The 21,512-nt window shown below is 41.5% G+C and overlaps 1 protein-coding gene across 2 annotated transcripts in view; it reads left to right on the plus strand.

Moving 5' to 3' along the window:
* The window catches only part of ELOVL6 (ELOVL fatty acid elongase 6), a 121,222-nt gene extending 102,923 nt beyond the window's left edge, over positions 1 to 18,299 (plus strand). For both annotated transcript variants that reach the window (XM_004748076.3, XM_045085544.1), the window contains 2 exons: positions 8,417 to 8,568; positions 15,892 to 18,299. In XM_004748076.3, coding sequence (XP_004748133.1) covers positions 8,417 to 8,568; positions 15,892 to 16,316 — 577 coding nt within the window. In that variant the 3' untranslated portion in view covers positions 16,317 to 18,299. The remainder of the gene's footprint in view (positions 1 to 8,416; positions 8,569 to 15,891) is intronic.
* Positions 18,300 to 21,512: the final 3,213 nt, after the last annotated feature.

The following is a 21,512-nucleotide window of genomic DNA, read 5'->3' on the forward strand; positions in this document are numbered from 1 at the left end:
AAGATTCTGGTACTTAGTAACTGGGTGACCCTGGGCCAGTCCCTTGCCCTTCCTGTGCCTACATCTTTTGCTCTATAACCAGGATAGGGGTGCTTCATGAAGTTATAAAACTCACATTTCATGATGGAGGAGCTCAATAAAGTTCTTCAAATGTGCAGTGCTATGCCAGCCTCTAGCACAATGTTTTCACAGGGTCAAGTACTTGCCAGCAAGAATTGAAGCTAGTGTTGTGTGGCCGCCTTCCACTCTGGCCCTGATGGGGCTAAGGTTACGAGAAATTCCTCTATCTCAGATCAAAACATAATAATAGTAGCTCAAATAATAGTGAAATAAAATCCTACATTATGAGGCACAGAGCAATCTTAAAATTTCAGATTCAAATTAAAATGTTATGAGTTCTATAGCCAGGTGTTATGTTTCTCTGGGGAAATTCTAATGAGATCTATTATGGTACCAATTGTCCTTACTATTATTATTTTTTAATCTCTGCTCCCCCCTTTGCCTCCCCACTCTGCCAGGCTGGTTTTTATCAGGTGATTTTTTTTAAACGTGAGCCAGCATTTCTTTGCCTTGTCAGATGCCTGGATTGCAAACTCCAGATTGCAAGGATAGCCAAGTTGCATTCTCCAGATGCGAAGACTGTACCCCCACGGTATTATCTAAGCAATATTTAGACCTACAGGGCTTTTCCTTTTTTTTTTTTTTTTTTTTTTAATGCTTAGATTCACAAGTTAAGAAAATAAACTGATACATCAGAAAGTGAATTGGAGTCAACCCATCCCCTCAAACATTAAATAAGGACATCTGTTTGAGATTGATGCTTTCTGACTGAGCGGGGGGATTTCTGGTGAATGGAGAGAGCAGTCCTGGAGGGCTTGCCTACCTTCTGTTTGTCAGGGAAGTTTGTTACCCGCTAAGATACCCTCTCTGTAGTCTCCACAAGACTTTCCTCACCTACAGCTGCTTCCGTGAAGCCTTCATCTCTGATGGATTCTGCACTGCCACATGTTAACATTTTAATTAGGAGCTCATGAATAATATTAGCTGTGATACTATTTAACAATTAGGTACCATCACCAGAAACACGGTGGAAACTACTCCGTGCTTCAAAACATAATAGTTCTCCACCAAGGCCATGTGTATCCTCCCCCTCCTCTTCTAAACTAGGTTCAGCTTTTCTACTCAGTACTTCTACTCAGTTTTAAATGGTTTTTTAAAATATTTTATTTATTTATTTGACAGAGATCACAAGTAGGCAGAGAGGCAGGCAGAGAGAGAGAGAGAGGAGGAAGCAGGCTCCCTGCCATGCAGAGAGCCCGATGCGGGGCTTGATCCCAGGACCCTGAGATCATGACCTGAGTCAAAGGCAGAGGCTTAGCCCACTGAGCACCCAGGCGCCTAGTTTTAAATGATTTATTACTGTTCTTCTTCATGATTGTTATTGGCCATGTGAGTCCCCTCTGGCCCAAAAACTCCATTGAATATGTCTGGCCTCTCAGAAGCAAAGCAGTCATTATCTAAGCAACATTTAGACTTTAACATATCTTTTTTTATTCAGGAAAAAAAAAGGTTTATTTAGCATTAGATTATAAATATTAGAAATGGGCACTAAAGATTAGGTTTCTAATAGCTTCTGAGAAAGAGCAAGACCTGACTATTGGAAAACAAAATTTGATGAAGAATCATCATTAACAGTTTGAAGAGTTTTTCCCATAAGTATTTTTATAGCCATCATATATATTTTATAGCCATAAAAGCTTTTCTTTTTTTTTTTTTTAAGATTTTTTTTTTTTTAATTTGTCAGAGAGAGAGAGCGAGAGCTAGCACAGGCAGAATGGCAGGCAGAGTCAGAGGGAGAGGCAGGCTCCCTGCAGGGCAAGGTGCCGGATGTGGGACTCGATCCCAGGACACTGGGATCATGACCCGAGCCGAAGGCAGCTGCCCAACCAACTGAGCCACCCAGGCATCCCCATAAAAGCTTTTCAAAACGTACACCGGTTGAGTCATTCCCTACAGATTTTTTTTTTTTTTTAAAGATTTTATCCATCTACCTGAGAGAGAGTGAGAGAGAGAGAGAGAGCATGAGAGGAGAGAAGGTCAGAGGGAGAAGCAGACTCCCCATGGACCTGGGAGCCCAAACTCCAGGGTCATGACCTGAGCCAAAGGCAGTTGCCCAACCAACTGAGCCACCCAAGGCGCCCCATACAGAATATTTTTCTCCTTATATTTCTTACTTAACTATCTTGTACCTTGGAGCTTTTCCATGTCAGCATTTCGGGCAGATGTACCTGGCTCACTTAGTAGTTGTATTGTGTTCGTTGTCGTTTATTTAACCCTTCCCATATCAGTGAGCTTTTAGATTTTGTTCTAGCCATCTTCTCTGTATTACAAAACATACAGTATGGTATATTTTTGCAAGTATGCCTAAAGGATACATTGTGTTTCCAACAATGGAAGTACTATATCATAAGATGTGAGTATTTTCAATTTTGATATATAAAATGCAATTTTAGCCTCACCTGCCTCGGTCCACAAATTGTTTGAGAGTCTTTTTAATGTAGATGTCTGAGTAAATATTCCAATCAAGACAAAGGAGTCAAACCTAGAAAGGATCGTTCATTGAGAGATGAAATTGTACACTGTACTTGTTACTGAAAGAGTAGGGCAAGTAAATTATTAAACACTACTATGTCTGTTCCCATATAACTGCTGATTTATTGGGCAAAAAATGCACACCTGATGGTTTGTTATATTATTATTATTATTACTGAAATAGTAATAATAATAATAATAACACAGGCTAAATGCTAGATCTGACTTAAGTAGACATTCTCTATTAACGATGCCTGTCATCAGGTGTGGAAAGGTTTTAGAAGCGGGATTGCACTTTGTCAAAGAAACATGATATGACATGGGGACGTCGTTACTCCATATCACAAACACTGCATTCCTGTATCACCTCTGGAATCTAAGGGCATTACAGTGGATTTGGGGGTTGTTGTTCATTTGCTTTAACCTCTTTGGGGATCATTGCATATTCTTCCTACTCTGGATACTGTTAGCATCTATGGCAAATGATAATTCAAGTTTTGTTATCAGGAAAATCAAGGACCTCTCCTATGTTTGTAGAGTTGCAGCTGTTGGATCAGCTGTTGCCATGTTTCGAGAACTGACAAAATCTCATCCATTTTTTTTTCTTTTTCTGATTGTAGAATACCCGTATAATAAACATCTTTGTTGCCCAGTCCTAAAAGTAATTGCCCCTTTGGTTATTGAATTAGCGGGCTGAGGGGTTCTGTTCTGTTGGCTGGCACTTCAGAATACAAACCTTTCAGAAACCCTTGTTTTGATTCCAGAACACCTTGCATTTAAGTTGAGAGCCCATAAGAGGAAAATGTAAAGCTAAGTTTATCTACCGTTGACGTTCAAATTGAAACAGTTGAAAGGTTTATTGATGATCTACACCTAAGAGTCTTTCTATCCAGAGCAGAATTCTGGAATTCTGGAGCCGGTATTGCAATTATTCCACTTTAACTTCCAGTTGGCAGTAAAATTGGAAGGCCGGAACACAGAGTTATTCAAACTTTTCTCGAGTTGAACAACGATGAGGCCTCCTGGTCAGAGCCTGGGTTTGAAGGAAGATCCACCATGTCTCTCACACTTGTTTAGAAAGGACGCCAATACTTGTGAAAGGAAAAAACTCACACAACCTGAAAATGAGAACTTGTTTTCCAAAGTTTTGCTCTAAATGTTTCAACATCTGTGTAATGGAGTACATGATATATCCAAAGAAGAATCCCTTCCAGATATATATGCATTGTCTCCCAGTCTTTTCTACTAGTCTCAGTGTCCGGGTGTCCTCAAGGGCTGGCTGATCGGGAATTAGGGCTGTATCTCAGTGTCACACTAAAAAGTTTCTGTAAAGCCTTGCAAGCTAGTACCATTGTGATTTGTTAGTTATTATATCAATTGTAGGTAAGCACCCATTGAAAAAAAATTTTAATTGTCAATCTGATATATCCTTGCTTTAAAATAAGCAATGTAGAAATGCATATATAGTATAAAAGAGAAGGTTCTCTCTCCCACCCCCAAAATATTCCCATTAACAGTCCAATAGGCATACCTCCTTGAGTCCATGCGATGGCAAATGGCTAAAGATGAAGAAACAGACCTCTTTCTGGACTAGGACTCCAGAACGTTTGTTTGCAGAGAAACACTTAGCTAATCAGATCCCCTTGCCACATTGTGCCTAATGTAGCTGATAGAGAGCAGATATATCCAATTCTCCCTTCACTGAGCTCTCTCCTGTTCCACTAATTGTTATAGTCAAAACTGAACTTTGATAAGAAAAATTATATATTCCCTTAAAAAAGATGCCAGTATGACGTTACCACTGGGAAAAGACCTGTGATATAGCACTAATCTGCCCTCATTAAACACAATAGCCCAGACTCTCAGCTGGTTTGAGACTATAGATTTAGTATAATCTTTATCCTCTGATTGAAAGATAAATTTTACATGAACCAGATGCTTTTCGATACCAGTCTCCTTGAAGATGTTCTATGGAAAATGCATATTTCACATCCTCTTGTGAATTTACTGGTTGTCACTTCTTTGTGAAAATTTGGCTCATGAAAAGGAGAGTGGTTGAGAATGTTGAAGCCATGTCCAGGCTTGGCCGGGAAGAATGTCAAGATTGGCTAGAAATGTCCACCATGAGTGTAAGCAAGGACTGAGGGGAGCAGAACATAAGCTCCTATCTGTCTTTTACATCATGGTGTCTCTCAAGATGATATGACTTAAGATGCCTGGCTCATTCAGTGGAGCACGCGACTCGATCTCAGGGTCATGAGTTCGAACCCCACATTGGGTGTAGAGTTTGCTTAAATAAATGAATTTTAAAAAGAAAAAGATGATGTAACTTAAGAAGGAAAAATGTCTCCTGATGTAAAGTATTTTTTGGTCAAGTATCATAGCCTCAGGGCCTGAGCCTAGATATAAGGAAAAGCCATATGGTTCCAAAGTGTACCATGGCTGAGATGTACCAGGGGCAGAGCTCCTGGCTTCTCACACATAACAATCATCCCACTGGCTAAGCAGCTCCCTCATGCTGCCCTCCCAGCAGGAGCATTGTCACATTACAACAAAGCGCCTTTGCTCACAGACACATAGGCCTGATGGCTGGCACTGACACTTTCCCTGAAAAAATGCATTGCCCTCTGTTCTGAGTCAGCCTTATTGTTGAGAGCTTAGGGGGTAAGGGTGAGATCCAGATATGGGATGATCATATGTGCTATACACTGATACCCAGCAATACTGTGGCCACATCATCTCCACACTTGTCATGTTGCAGTGCTCTGAAATGACCTCCTTGTACACTGACTCTCAAATTCTGAATCCCTATTTATCCCGACATCAAATCCCGCTTCCTCTGATGTCTTCCAGTACCGCCCCCTAACCTAGCCAGAGTTAGCATATTGCTTCTTGTTAGCCCCGCATCTGGGACATTGCCAGTCCATATTTAGCAGCTGAAAGAATAAATTAAAGCATGCCAATGCTTAAGAAATGGGCTATGAACTACAATGGCTTTTGAGACCCCAGAAGAGGAAAGGACAGTGACTATTCCAGAGGTGCTTTCTTTGTCTCTGCTCGACATTGTATGAAGCACAGAGTCTAGCAGCACAATAGGAGAGGAGGGACACTGTGGCTGTCACTAGGCTGGCATTTAGCTCTGGACATTATGCTGATGGTTCAGAAATGTCCTAGACCAGGGGTTTATGAACAGAGACAGATACATATCAAAAGTGTGTCACTTTTCTGTTTATCTGCTTTGGGCTTGTACCAAAGTCATTGACTTCTCTCCCACTGGTTTATGGAAAGCCCATAACTGATGTAGTCAGGAGCTGACTTAGGAACTGATGTAGTCAGTATTTTGACTTAGACATACCGTGTAGCCACAGAATATTAACTGGTGTTCCAAGGTCTACCGAAAATCCAATCTTGTGTGTTGTGTCTGCTGGAACACAAGTAATAGCAGAATTCCAAAGGGCTTAGACAATAAGAAAGCTTTCTCAAAAACGAAAAGCCTTGCAAGAAGGTCACTGAAAGATTGGCTGAGTCCCTCACTTGGTCACATTTTGCAGGAATAACTTCTGTCCTGGTAGCTCCCGCCCTCTGGTAAGATGGCTGCCGCACCCCCAGGCCATACATAGTAAAAAGCAAGGAAGCCTTCCCACATGCCACACAGCCCCTAGCAGCCCAGTGCTCACACCACATTGGCTAGAAGTGGGTCAATGCCCACCCCTAACCAATCACCGGTAAGGGAAATGGGGATTACTAAAATTTGCTGAAGAAATTAGGATATACTCCTAAATCAAAGGTGGTGTCACCTTCCTTGGGTAACACGAATCATGAGTTGACAGAAACTGGACAAAATCAGGCTTCTTCTCAAATGGAGCAAGAGGAAGGACTTGGTTCTTGAATAGGTAACCAATAGCATCTGCTGTGTATGCCTTGCAGAGACAGCACGTCCAGACTTCCGTAGTACCTTCACAGCAGCAAAGTCCAAGGGCCCCATGTGTGAATTACCTTAACTTGGCGATGGTGGCCACTCTTCACATTACCATTTTGCCATCATCCGGTGAGGTAAAGACACACAAAAAAATCAATTCAGATAACACAGAAAAATCACCATGACCTGACTTCACCAATGAGTTCCAGTTCTCCACTCTCCAATTAGGACAGTTTATTGCCTGTAAAGACACAGGTCGTTCCACTTGGGAGGGGACATTTCTCTGAGATAAGAAAATGGAAAAGGGCAGCCTTGGAGCGAACAGGGAGAAAAGCTCCCTAGGAGAACATATATGCAAAGTCCCTAAGGCAGAAAACAGAAAGGATAAGAAAGTGGTGGAATGATTGGCTCACAGTGAGCAGGAAGAAAATGGCGGTCGGAAGGGTGGAGTTGGAGGACAAAGGGGCCATTCAGAGCCTCGGATGTCCCATGAAGGAGCTGGGGGGTTTTATTCTGTATGCAGTGGGAAGCCACTAAAGGATTAAATAGGATCTCCAACTGTAAAGTGATACCAAAAATCCTATGCAGGATCATTTTATATGTTGGAAAGAGTAATTCCATTTAATGCAGTCTGTATATCATTAGAGAAGCTACTTACAAAGTCCCAACTTAATAAATTAATAGTTGCCAGGAATTCAACTTTATTATCTTGCCTTTAGGCAAAGTGACTTTTAGCTCTAGTTGGCAGACACAAGCTGACAGCCTAGTGGAATGGCTTATTTTGAACCAACTCTTAAGAACTTTTAAAGAAACAATAATGCCTCTGAGGAGAAATGAAAGCTCCTGTTCCCAGTTTGGTGAGGCTTCTACTCCTCTCAGCAGCTGTTCACTGGCTAACCTCCTAACTGACTTGGCCCCTTGAAGGGGATGCTTCCAGAAGAAGGATGGCCGAGTATGGCCCCACATGGTTAGCTGGCTTTGCTTTCAGTCATGCGTGTGGTCCACGTGCTCTGGTACACATGCCTGAGGGATCCCTCCTTAATGGAGACTGCCTGTTCCAGCTGCAAAGTTCTTTCACACTTAAGGTTGCATTACTGAGCTCAACACATTCCAGAGCTCTCCTGTTTCCTTGGCAGTTCTTTGATAAAAGTGCCCGAAGCTAGTTTATTTTTCAATCATCTTTGAGTACGTGCACCTGTGGAGACCAACATGTGACAGGGCTTTGAAGAATGGGGTTCCAACAGGGTTAGCCTGTGGTTATGGGGAGCTTAAGGGAATGAGCCTGACTGGAGAGCTAAGCCTGCTGGCTTCCATGAGAAAGACGGATTAGAGAGTGGAAGGGAGGTAAGCGATGACAATGGTAGTTTGGAGGCCGCTGCAGGGGTCCAAAAAGATGCCAAGGAGGAGGTCTACATTGATAAGGCTAGTCCAAAAATAAAGGAAGAGTTGGCTGAGAGAAACAAACCGAAACCCAGGCAATCGAGCCAGGGCGGGTGTGGGGGATCTTTGAAAATGACTGGACATAGGACAGACCTGAGCTCATTCCAAGAGTTTTCAGCCAACCCCATCTCATCCCCAAGGGAGAGTTCTCAAACTGAAACATAACAGTCACCAGCTTCTTCATGAGATCCTGCCCTGGCTCCATTCCGCTTGGCCGTGACCTCTTCTTGGTACAGTGATGACATACATGATGGCATCATGTATGATCTTCAGAATAAAGCACTGAGAAGTTGTGTTGCTCTTGTTTACAAAACATTTTAAGAAGCTTCCGGGTCCAATCTGCAAATGATTGCAAGGCATCTATATACCTCTTTCCCCAATGGCAGACAGTCTTCTAAGTATGGGAAATGTCAGAAATGAAATGATTTGCCTGAATGTTGTTTCTTTTCTCTTTTTATTATAAAGTATATTCGGTGCTCTTCGAACTGGTGCTTATATGGTGTACATTTTGATGACCAAAGGCCTGAAGCAGTCAGTTTGTGACCAGAGTTTTTACAATGGACCTGTCAGCAAATTCTGGGCTTATGCATTTGTGCTAAGCAAAGCACCCGAACTAGGTGAGTGTCTTCTCTCCTTCCGTTTCCACCCCCACCCTTCTGGGTAGCTACACACCCACAAGATATATTTATTTGAAAACGGACAAAGAAACCATTCGAAGGTCCTGTTTTATTGGTTGCAATGAATTTGAGTTCTTGACTAACTTTTCCACTCTCTCTTTCTCTCCCCTCCTTCCTTCTGTTTCAACAATTATATGTTGTGTGGAGCATCTGGGTGGCTCAGTGGGTTAAGCCTCTGCCTTTGACTCAGGTCATGATCTCAGGGTCCTGGGATCAAGGCCCACATTGGGCTCTCTGCTCAGCAGGGAGCCTGCTTCCCGCCCCCCTTTCTCTGCCTGCTGCTCTGCCTACTTGTGATCTCTGTCTGTCAAATAAATAAAATCTTAAAAAAAAAAAAAATTACACTTAGTGTATGTGAAGAGCGAAATAGCTTACAGAAACATGCAGACTTCCAGACACTACTGGAAATACACTCCCAGGGGCATATAAAATCCACACACAATCCCTTCTGTCCAGCGCATAAACGACTGTGCTAAGTTGAGAATATGGAAGAATATTTGCAGTGCAGCTCTCTCCCGGTCCGATGGAAGCAGACTTTCATCCCGGAGTTAGGATTCAGATGAGGAGACTAGGCTTTCTGTTTGGGTGTCCTCCTGTTCTAATTAACAAATGGAAAGCATTGGTTTCTGGTGTTGTTTGATTTGAATCATCTAAGAGATGGGCCTTGGAGAAAAGAAATGTGGCTCCCCATCTAGAACTGAATCCAAAATACTGGCTATATACATAGAAGGTTTTTCCTTCAACTCTTTAATGATCTTGAATAGAAGTGTGGTACAGATTCATAGGAACGTGGGAAATTCATGGCAAGGTTGTGACATGGATAAAGTTCACCAGGAAAATACCTTTACTACCAGAGAAAGGGATCTGCTGGTGATCACAAACTCTGGACTCATCCATGAGCAGTACTGGTCATCATCTCACAATCTCATATATATCCTTAAGAAACACCTATCCATTCTCTGGGTTTGTTTGTTTGTTTGTTTGTTTGTTTTTCGTTTTTTATTGGGAATTAAGAATTGTATTATTTAGTTCAAAATATTTATTTATAGTTGGGTCCCCTCTCCTGTTTCTCCTAAAAGGGGGTTAGAGGTTGTACTTTGCTTATAAACCACATATAATCAAGCTATCCACAGTCTTTCTTTAAGGTGTCTTTCAGATATATCCTGTGTCTGCTCGCAAAGGATAGGAGGTCTCTTGGATGTGTATGTTAGCAGCCTATCTATCCACTTTTCTTTTTTAAGATTTTATTTATTTATTTGAGAGAGAAAGAGAGCATGACAGGGGAGAAGGTCAGAGGGAGAAGCAGATTCCCCATGGAGCTGGGAGCCCAATGCAGGACTCGATCCCAGGACTCGGGGATCATGACCTGAGCTGAAGGCAGTTGCTTAACCAGCTTAACCAACTGAGCCACCCAGTGCCCTCTATTCACTTTCTACCAGCAGCTATTCCCCTGCTGCCTACAAAGAGTGGGCAATTGATTTGAACTGTGGGTGTTTTTCCAAGTCAAAGGCAAGGGAAGAGCAGCAGAGGGGAACTAAAAACCTTTGCTAAGAGGAGCAGGGGTATGGAGATGAATGCTCTACAGTTCAAAATAACTAGATTACTGTTGTTCGTGCACGCACACGGGCAAGAGCCCATGAAGGCAGACTTAGGTTGAAATGCATTGGTATGGATGTATTCATTCATTCACTTAACATATTTATATTAAGCGCCAACAAGGGGTATTTAATAGGGGCTTGAATGGAATGTCTAACTCCTCCAAAAAGAAATTTAGAATATGAATTTTACGAACCAGGCCCCAGGAAGTGATTTTTCATATTTGAATTGAGACCACAAGCTGCCAAATCGTAGGCTACAAAAATGTTTTTCCAACTTGGAGCTACACACAGTGCCTAAGACAGATGTGTTTTGAGGAATTTCAAGATCCTATGGTAACATTTTAATTTTGTGTTTTCACTTAGAGATAAAATAAAAGACTGTCTTGACAGATCTATTTCTTTCACAGTGATTCTTTAGATTCATAGAGCATCTGAGCCAGATTACTTTTTCTCAAGCTAGTGTTGGTCTGAGAATGTGAGCCTGTATCCTCATGTATCCTCTTGGGGTTCGGTGACATTTTCCTTTAAATGCATACATTATTAATGTTTGAGAATTTTTCACTTTGAGAACTATTGATCTCTCTGACTTTTAGTTTGTGCACTATAATGAGCATACTTATGAATCTCCCCATCTTTTTTGATGGAGCCGACTACAGCTGTATGAAAACAGTAAATGCATGAACCCCCTGGCTCCCTCTACATGTCAGCACTAAACACTTCACACAATTTCACGACCCTCAACATTTTCAAAAAACAACAATGGTGCCTCTATGCTTCTGGCCCTTAAGTCTTAAATCACAAAGTAGCAACCTCAGTCTTTGCGTCTAGAAATCTTTTCCCTTGCAAAGGCTGCTTGTCTGCTTTCTGAGTTTTAGCCATGTGTATTTGAGGGACTTGAAACTAAAAATAGTCCCTTCCACCTTTAGAATAATTTCTTGAAGAGCCACCTCAACCTATTCACAATAAGTGGTCATTTTTCTTCAGAGACATGAGTAGACCTATATTGTCTTGTCCACCCACCTTCTGTTCCAGACTGAAATCAAAGTTTTAGGAAGGCAGACAGAGTTAGAATTTCCACACAAGAGCTATTAGTGAAGCACTTAGAGGTATTTGTGCTGTGTCCTCTGTCTTGTTAGCAGGCTAGTGTGGATGATGCTGATTAATCATCTGTCTTAATTTAATGTCAACCCAGCCATGCTGCTCCCTACCTCCCCCACGTTGACGTAAAATTAAACACAATTCTATTCCCTCTTGAGCCCAGAAGGAACTACACCGTAGTCCGTTGTGCCGCAGTTTCAATAATCCCTTTCCCTAAGAAGCCTTATTCACCATAGTGGTTTATAGGTTGGATATCAAACACTCCATTTCTTCACAGTTAAAAGAGGATTGAAGTGCAGACATTGGGCTAAAGGGTTGATTAAACTTGATCTGGTTCTTTAATGAGGCTTCTTCATGTCATTTCAGGTTCGCTATACAGGTAATTTCATGGTCAGAGTCCCCTTTTTTCAGTTTTAAGATATGCCTTATTTTCCCTCAAATGTTCTGGAGCTCAACAGAACAACTTCCCCAACTAAACTGTGAATCATAATAGGTCCAAAAACCAGATAGCCAGTCTCTGTCCCTAATTAACACATGTATTTTTTTGCTCTTAGAAAACATTGCTGCTACCGTTTAATTAAGAAAGATCTATCGACTTGGATTATTGAGAACTTTTCTTATTTTTAGGTCCAAAGCTCAGCTTCTCAGTACACTAAGGTCCTGGACTCCCTTATGTGCGGCAGAAAGGGAAGGTTCCCGTGAGAAGAAATTGTTCTGTGTTCAATACCGAAACTATTTTCCCACCAAAACCCACATGCCCGCAGTTTTCACTATACTTTTTGGGGGGTGGGGTGGGGGGGAGCAGGCAAAAATACACATGACATCAGATTTACCATTTCTAAGTGTACAAGGCTGTGGCACTAAGAAGACCTGCATCATCACGGTCCTCACCACCATGCTTTTCTAGCACTGTTTCATCTTCCCCAACTGACACTACCCATTAACCCCTATCCTTCGCTGAACTCTTAATAGCAAGAAGGGCTTTCTGTTTTTGCAGAAAACAATGAGCTCATTTCAGTGAATTATAGAGTTACGACCCATTAGAACAAATGAGGAGAAGAGAACCACCAGCCCGCTCTGCGTGCCAAAAATCTTGTGCGCCTACTGTTTTAGTTATATTAAAACCTGCTGAGATTTGCTTTTGTTAAAACTTGGAAACATCTGCTCCGAGTCTCGGTCCTTGCTCAGTTGAGCTTGTCATTGTTTCTGAAACTCTGACTCAGCAGAGCTCTGGCTAACTGTGAAGAGGGGCACGGCCATCTGGGACAAACCACACAGAGTGGCCTCTTGGTGACTGCGAGCACCCTGGTGGTTTCCAACTGCCGACTGACTGCTCCCCAGTGACACAGACATCTGTACTTAACAGGCACACAGGCTGGAGGCAGATCGTTTGGAAGGGACGCTTGGGAATGAGAATACCATGTCCTGCCTGGCTCTTGGCTGAAAACAGCTGAATCAAAAGTTAGAGAGACTGTGGTAGAGAAAACATGAGCCAGTGGCCACTCAAATGGGTGACTTAGCTGAATCGGTCAAGAGTCAAAAGTCCCACTGCGTACTGTTGGCCAGCATTCTTTCCATAAGGCACCAGACCTTTGATCAAGAAAGATGGGTTGGCCAACGTCAAATACACAGTCTTTATCTTTGGTTTACATTTTCAGGTGACTCGGTAGCTTTTGGCAGGGCTGTAAATACCCTATCTTGGTACAACTGGCTCATGGCAAATCAAGCGCGATATTATGCAGTTTCCATGGAAGAAAAATAATTTATAACCGCCAGCGTGTTGTGACTGATGCATCTTAGCTGCCGTATCAAAAAAAAAAAAAAAAAAAAAAAAAAACCAAACAAACAAAAGAAAAAAAAATACAAAAAACATAGGAGCTCTCAGGAAGCCCTTCTGGAACCCCACCAGTTTCCTCTTCCATTTCCCCATGGGAAACTACCATTCCCTAGGTCAACAGCTTACTTGGGGATAGTAACCTTGATGCAGCCTTGGAGTGGTAAGTCCTGAGAGGCTCCAGGGCTAGTATTAGAAAAGAGTCATCTTCATTACTCCACCTGCCATCGTGTATGTTCCAGAAAAAATTCTTAAAGGAATTCAAATTAATTTTGTTTTAAAGATCTCTTGACATCGGGGCACCTGGGTGGCTCAGTCGGTTAAGCATCCAACTCAAGGTTTCAGCTGAGGTCATGACCGCAGGATCCTGAGATCAAGCCCCATTTGGGATCCATGCTTAGCATGAGTCTGCTTGGGTTTCTGTCTCATCCTTCTGCCCCTCCTTCTGCATTCTCCCTCTCTCTTTTTCTCTCAAAATAATAAATAAATCTTTAAAAAAATAATATAGATCTCATAACATGTGCTTCATCTCCGGCTCCCCTCTATTAAATGGAAACACGTAATGTGTCTTAATCATGCCCCCTACTCATGAGATCTGAGACCCCTACTCAGACAGGAAAAACACAAAGCTAGTTTCAATACCAGAACTGTAGGTTCCACTTTTCGTTCCAAGTTAGCCCATTCTAATATGGTCTGTCTTTTGTCCCCTATTACTCTTCTCATACTAAAATTGTTCTTCAGACAATAAAGTTTTACACTTAAGTAATGATAAAGTCAAAATTAAATCTAAAGAAATAAAACAGTTGAGCTACTTATTGCTCTACAGCAAATAACCTAATACAGTGTGTTTGGATATTGCATGGCTTGTACATTTCTGTCATTCTTAGAGGCTCATAAAAAACATATTTTCAATTATGAATGGATTTGTTTTTACCATGTAATTCCTTGGACTTCTACATTCTTTCCACCACAAACAAAAGTAAGCTGGAATTACTGCGTCTACGTTATAGTTTACTGAGTGAAGGGAGGCACAGAGTAGTAATTACACAGAAATAGTGGATCTTTGACAGGCACACAAAAATAGCACAGTTTAACACTAAGAAGTAGACCCTAGGTCTCCTGATACCAATTTTGTCTCTGAAGTACACAAAATCAGAGTTACCATCACCATCAATCATTATCAGTCTAACATTTATAGGCATAATTTGTCAGGCATCTCACAAGACAGAAAAGGACTTCAAAGAAAATTTTATAATATGTCTGGAAATACAGTTCTCCTTTTCTGTCCGAAACAAATATGAAGTACTACTGTTTAACACTTCAGTAGGGAAACAAATGAATAGCTCCTGCTGAATGGATTGGGGTACCACCTGGTTTATTCCAGTCATGGCCATGAGAACCTTAAAAATCTTCCCAAGGCCTCGCATTCCTTGACCTTTCCTAGTGTCAAATGGTTTAGGACATCGGTGAAGTCTGAGGGATAAGACAAGGATAAGCACTAATTCCCTTCATACTTAATTAGATTTCAGAACAAGAAGGACCTTCTAGTTCTCCTTGTTGTACAGAAAGGAGTCAAGTTGGAGTTCAGTAAAGGTCATGAAGGAAGTTGGGTTTTCCCATCCTTAAGAAGAACACAGAGATAGGAAAGAGAATGGATCATGAATCCTGTTTTTGTCCCACATCCCCGTATCCCTTCCCCTTTTTTCATGCTTGTTAATGAAATAGTGTGCATTTTTTACTGTGTTTCTCTTTATCCATTTTGTTCTAAGTGTCTATGGTATATTTTTTGGAATCGCTAAGGCTTTTGAGAGAATCATTACATATAAATAACATCTACCTACCTGAGTACTATTCTAGCTTCTATAATATAAATTTTCCTACTTTAGGGACAGAGGTCTTTTTCTTCAAAAGGATATTGTTAATAATAGATTTTGAAAAGCTTTCTCAAAGTTAACTCCGTAAAAATGTGTGTTGTTCTCCATTCTTATTACTCAATTCATTGGTGTAAAATATTCAGGTTACCATGTTCAGCAAATATGGTAGAGGGTGAGTTTTTCTCTCTTTTTCTATTTTTGCCTTTTGTTTCAGTTTTACTCCTCTGATTGCCAAATGTCTGTTGAGACTTCACCTTTTAGAGGGAGCTCACAAAGATGGGTTTTTTAGGAGTGGCTTTTGCCATATACCAAAGACAAATGGTCTTCCTGCTCTAGTGAAGCCTATGAACGTTTGCTGGGCCCTCGAATTCTAATCTGTCTCTCTGCATTGACAAATGATCTGAGAGAAGTCACTTGACTCTTCCAGATAATATTCTCTAAAATGTACAGTCGAGTTAGAAATTGGGGCACTTGATTGCTCATGTCCCTTCTAGGTCAGAAATTGAAAAGATTTTGTGTAAAACAGCCTTCTAAAAGTAACATTTATTGCGTGTTCTCCATGTGCCGGGAGAGCACATTGGTTATCATAATTAGCCCTTAGGCGATTCCAAGCTACGACTGTTATCCCCATTACTATCTCCATTTTACAGAAACTGGAAAATAGTGAGGACAAGTAGCTTACCCAAGCTCACAGAGCTAGTAAATACCTATCCAGGATTCTAACCCAGTCCATCTCACACTCAAGTACGAGTTCAAGCTATGTCCTTTCTTGGGGAAAAGATGAATTATCGTTACATCATGGTCAAGGGGCTCACGTAGGTTTTTTTTTTTTTTTTTTTTGTCCTTCTCTATCTTTCAGGAGATACAATATTCATTATTCTGAGGAAGCAAAAGCTGATCTTCCTGCACTGGTACCACCACATCACTGTGCTGCTGTACTCGTGGTACTCCTACAAGGACATGGTAGCCGGGGGCGGTTGGTTCATGACCATGAACTATAGCGTGCACGCCGTGATGTACTCTTACTATGCCTTGCGAGCGGCGGGTTTCCGAGTTTCCCGGAAGTTTGCCATGTTCATCACCTTGTCCCAGATCACTCAGATGCTGATGGGCTGTGTCGTTAACTACCTGGTCTTCTACTGGATGCAGCATGACCAGTGTTACTCTCACTTTCAGAACATCTTCTGGTCCTCACTCATGTACCTCAGCTACCTAGTGCTCTTCTGCCACTTCTTCTTTGAGGCCTACATCGGCAAGATGAGGAAAACAACGAAAGCTGAATAGTGTTGGAACTGAGGAGGAAACCATAGCTCAGGGTCATCAAGAAAAACAATAGACAAAAGAAAAATGGCACAAGGAATCACATATGGTGCAGCTAAAACAAAACAAAACACATGAGCAAACATAAAACCCAAGGCAGCTTAGGGATAATAAGGTTGACTCAACCCAGTAAGTTTATGATCCTTTTTGGGTGAGGACTCGCTGAGTGAACCTCCGTCTCAAAGGACTGCTGCTGGAAAACCCCATTCCCTCCTTAACTGTCAGCTCTAGGACAAATGAGAACAAAAGTGAGCCAGCGGCACAGAGAGAGAGAAATAGAAGGTCAAGAAAGGCTATTAACACTATATGAAAAAAAAAAGTATTTACTAAGTGTTATATTTCTCTAAGAATGAAAGAAGTTTACTTAAACTGTGCGAGCACATACACACACAATCTCTTTGGACACTAAACTAGAGCCAATAGAATAGATACAAAATGGAAGAGACACAGGGTGGATATCTAGATCAATAACACTTGTGCAAAAATTAAAGCCTTTTTAAGAAAGGCCGTAGCTGTAGCCCCCCCATGAGAAAAGATGTCTTAATCACCTCTCGTGAAGACGGATGTAAACAATTTTATTTCCACTAAGAGAAGGACTGGTGTTTTTCCCTTCCTAGCACAGTCTCGGGCTAGTGAGTTTGCCAGAACCAAATGGGGCACAGTGTTTTTCCGAGGTTCTTCCTAGGAGAATGGGAACGGTGCAGACCAGTTCCTAAAGGGGCAGCTCTACCTCTGAGCGTTTCTGATGGTGTCACTGAAATTTCCACTCTGAAATGAGCTCTGAAGGATTATCTTTGGTTCAGCGGCCCCAGACTTTTGAGCAGAAGAGTAAATACCGAATAGCAAAGTTAAAACCCGACCAAATGATTTGAAAGTGGATTCTGGATCACCTCTAAGAAGGGTCAGCCCCAAACCATTCTTGAGCTGGGAAAAGGACAGTTGGGAAAGAGATGGGAGCCGAGGATCAACCCAACAGATACAGTCTGTATTCCCCACTCTGTTTGACTTCACACACACACTCATGGCTTTCCAAGTGAAGCCCTGTTGTACAGTCCATATTTTCTATATTTTTGTGACTTTCAAAAAGAAATCTGCAGGGCTCTTCCTGATATTGGGTGAACACTGTGTTTCCGCATCATCTGCGTCTGCTCCCTGAGCGTCGCAGAGGTGTGTAAAGTGCCCTCTGCTGGTCAAGTGGAGATACTTCAACAAACCCTTCATGGCAAGTTTGGTTAACAGCTGACAACAAAGCCCCCCTCCCCCAGTCTTAACCCTTCGAATTTTCAATGATATAAAATACTCGTCATATTTTTGGCCAAATCAGAAGACCTTCCTGCTTCAAGTCAGCTTCAGAAATTTTTTTAAAAGGGACTTCTGCTCTGGAACTCAGAAAACCAGTTTATTAAGAGCCATATTCTTTAAAAGAGAGAGAGAGAAAGAAATGAAAGCTAGATAATATAATATTATCTGTCATACTTCAGTCCTTTACAAGCCAAATAAATGTGTAAACATTCCTAGTATTTCAAAGAAGCAATTATGTAAAATTGTTCAATGTGATACGCTAGTATTCTAATTGGTTAAGTAGCTTCATGACTAGACAAACTAGATGACACAATTAGCGGCTACACTGCATAGACGACACGCATTACCACACATACGTGCACACAGATGTGGGGTACACTCAACTTCAAAGCCCAAATGAACAGGAACACATTTTCTGGCTAGCAGAAAAAGAAAATCGTTGTTTATCTTTCTTGCTTTATTTGAGAGTGTACAGTAAAAGGGATTTTTTTTTCAGATTATTTTTATATTATTTGAGCTTTAACCGTGCTGTCATTCATGAAACAGAGCTGCTCTGCGTCTCTGTCAGAGATGACACGGTCTTTCTCAGCATCTTGTTTATGTGTGGAATTTGAAAGAATAAAGTTTTATCCCATTCTGTGTGAATGGTTTGAACAATGAACAAAGAATCCATGCAAACCAAGTCAGGACCGCTAGACCCTGGGGTAGGGGCGGGGCCAGGCAGGGGAGGGAAGCTGTGACAGCTATGTGAAATTATCGGGGACGCGCTATGATGTCTTGACATTGGTTCGTAGGTGAGAAGCAACTGGTGGATGGGTTGGGATTCCTAGGGTGAAAACTGACACGAGCTAAAAGGAGAGGTCCTGCTATCACACCTAGGAGGTTCTTAGGCTGCAAATAATGTTCTTTTGAGCTCTGAAAAGACATGATACTGTGCAATAAGCTTTTTTTCTTATGAAAGAAAATGAGCAGAATAATTCGTATGAGGAAAAGGCCAAATAACAACTGACTTATGTTTAACCGAAGGACCAATTCGAACTTATCTGGCTGATTTAATTTAATGGTTGAATCCATTGATTAATCATTGATTCTTCAATGCAGGTTAGAATAAGGAAATGAGCATAGACCTTAAATGGACTCTAAATGATGCTTCCAAAGCACTTTGATCTTGCTACAAATTCATACTTGTGTTCACTTGTGAGTTAACTTAGAATTTTTGTTTACAGGTTGAATGTCTAATAAGTAGTTTGTAAATTGGCTAAATAAATCTAAAGGCTTTTCCAACGTTCCTCATAGAAAGAAAAACATTTTTTTAAAAAATTCTGGTTCAATACAGTGTTTTTAACATCTCAGCTTAACCGCTTAATTATATCGAGATAAGAGGCTGGACCCATGGCAAATCTGAATCCTACCAGAGAACTGACTGCCACATAGATAATCCTACTGTCAGTTAACATTCCAGAAAAACTTGGGCAGGCAAGTTTTTAAAACTGCCCCACTATGCTGCAATAGATTATCTTTCTACTGGAGATTTTCTACTGCACTCCAGTCCCATTATGGCGAAAACGCTTCTGGATTGAAAAAAAACAAACATCCTTCATTTCATATCTGAGTGCATGCAATTTGATGCACTCAGTGTGAGTATCAACCCAAGTCTCTGAGTTTGCAATGAAAAAACATTCTAATGAAAAATGCTCTATTCATCGAACAGGAAGTTTTACTGGGTAAAATGAGAGAAGAGTAAGCACTCTGTTATTTACATCCATGCCAGGCCAAAATACCCAATTAAAATCATGTATTGAGGGTATTATTCCAGATAATTTACTCTCGCCATTCTATTCACACTCTACTATATATATGGGGGGGGTAGGTGGGAGGGATAATACATACATATATGTTGCTTAAGGGGAAAGAAAACACTAATTAGATCCCTCTCGCTTCCCTACCTCTCTACTAATGTAGCTCAGTCCTGAGTCGGAAACTTCCTGTGAGGAGGGGCTTTGCAGAACTGAATGCAAGAACACTTCCAGGAAAGAGAGCTACAAATTTTTTTTTTTTAAAGCAGTTATTGTGTTTTTAAGATAAAACCTGTCACATCAAAGAAACAATGCACCTGGAGTCAACTACACTGAATAGAATGCTCCAGAAGTCTGGCCTCATTCCTAAACTGCTGAATTACCTGGGAGACACAGCATGCTCAGGTTACAATCTTTTCTTTATCCTGATAAAACAGCCTCCCCTCGGAGACTACGTTTCGTCCAACTGTCAGCTCCAGCACATTCTGAGGCCTATTTTTCCCCTCAGAGTTGCTGGATGGGCCCTGTGCTGATTCAATAGAGCTGTTAATAGAGTAGAGAAGATCCAGTAGATTTTTGCCTCCGAGAGCTCAGCACTCGGTTGTATGTGGATGCCCCAAGCGTGTCTCTCTTAGACACTTATTTCCCCGAAAAAGTTTCCATCCCCAAGAGTATAACTGCATGGAAATTTTCATAATGAAAGCCCAGAACTTTCTGGCCTTCCAGTCTCTGTTTCCAGTATTATTTTGCCCTCAGTTCAGGACAACAGAATCTGTCTTTGTGTTATGAGTCCCTGTCTTAGCTTTCTTAGGTTGTGCTCTGTCTCCTATACAAGGTCTGATTCCTTGTGCCTCAGACCCATTACCATCAAGAGATTTTGCTAAGGATGCCCCACAGGCCTGTCATATACACACCGAAGTGAGAGCTAATAAAGCAACGTTACACTTTTGTGCCAACAATCAGTACAAAGTGTTAGGTCCCAGTTTTCCAATGAACCAGCAGCCTCTGTCTGCTGGTACAAATACTTAAGTAAAACAAGTGTCAGTGCAGTTAGAGCTTTTTTAAAATTTTTATTTATTTATATATTTTTTGAGTGCCAGTTGTGACAGACTCCCATTATAAACCTCCTCCAGCCACGTGGCAGAACCCATAGCTACATAGCTAAAGAAACTGGCTAAGAACACCTGCGCAGAGTATCAAAGAATCTTTGCGAACCTGTTGAATCATCCTATTACTTCCCTCATCCTCAGATACTTTGAAAATTCAGGGCTCACAGGAGGAGGAGGAAAGATAATCAGGCTTCGCTTCCTCCTGAATTACACTTAGAAAGAAGTGGAACAAAAGTTGTCCTCACACTGAAAGAGAGACCATGGGAGCACCTCCCCCATGTGTGGGTTTGGGAAGGTCCTAATAAAGGCATGTTGACTTTACGTTGGGCAGGCAAAAGTCTTACAGTCAAATACACTTCAGTGGACATCCAAACCCAAAATGACGTTGCACTAAACTTTTCCGGAAGCAACTGGACTTGAAGAAACTGCAACCCATTTAGGCCAGCATTGCAGGGTCCTGACTCCTGTCGGTATTTAAACACTGTTACTTTCCCAACACTTGGTGGCACTTGAAACTTCTCTCAGTGGGCCGAAATCAAGAACTCTCCAGAAGTAGCCTAGTAGTGCTCCCCAGGCATGTCGGTTTCAGACAGGTCTGACTGACTGGGCATGTTCAGGTAGGAGGTTGCTTGCTGCTAACTTGAAAACCACTGGGAGCTTCAGCCTCTTTGGGGCCCCAGAGCCCATATTCAGATAGACGTTCACCCATATAAGCCTCACAGAGCAAATCACAGCAATGTTGGAATTGTTATTTTCAAGTGCTTATTTCACAACATTCAAAGAAATATTTTTTCTTGGTATATTAAAATTAAAAATAAAATCATAACTTTTGATTTAAAACCAAACAGTGTGTGCGGTTTCTTTGATCTCTTGTTCTGGGCAGTTCGAAAGGGGGCATCCTGGACACTCAAAATCTCAGAAAGGTCATTCCGTACTTGACACCAACATGCTCA

The sequence above is a fragment of the Mustela putorius genome, unplaced genomic scaffold, assembly GCF_011764305.1.
Source record: "Mustela putorius furo isolate JIRA1106 unplaced genomic scaffold, ASM1176430v1.1 tig00000868_pilon_pilon_pilon, whole genome shotgun sequence".
Classification (NCBI taxonomy): domain Eukaryota; kingdom Metazoa; phylum Chordata; class Mammalia; order Carnivora; family Mustelidae; genus Mustela; species Mustela putorius.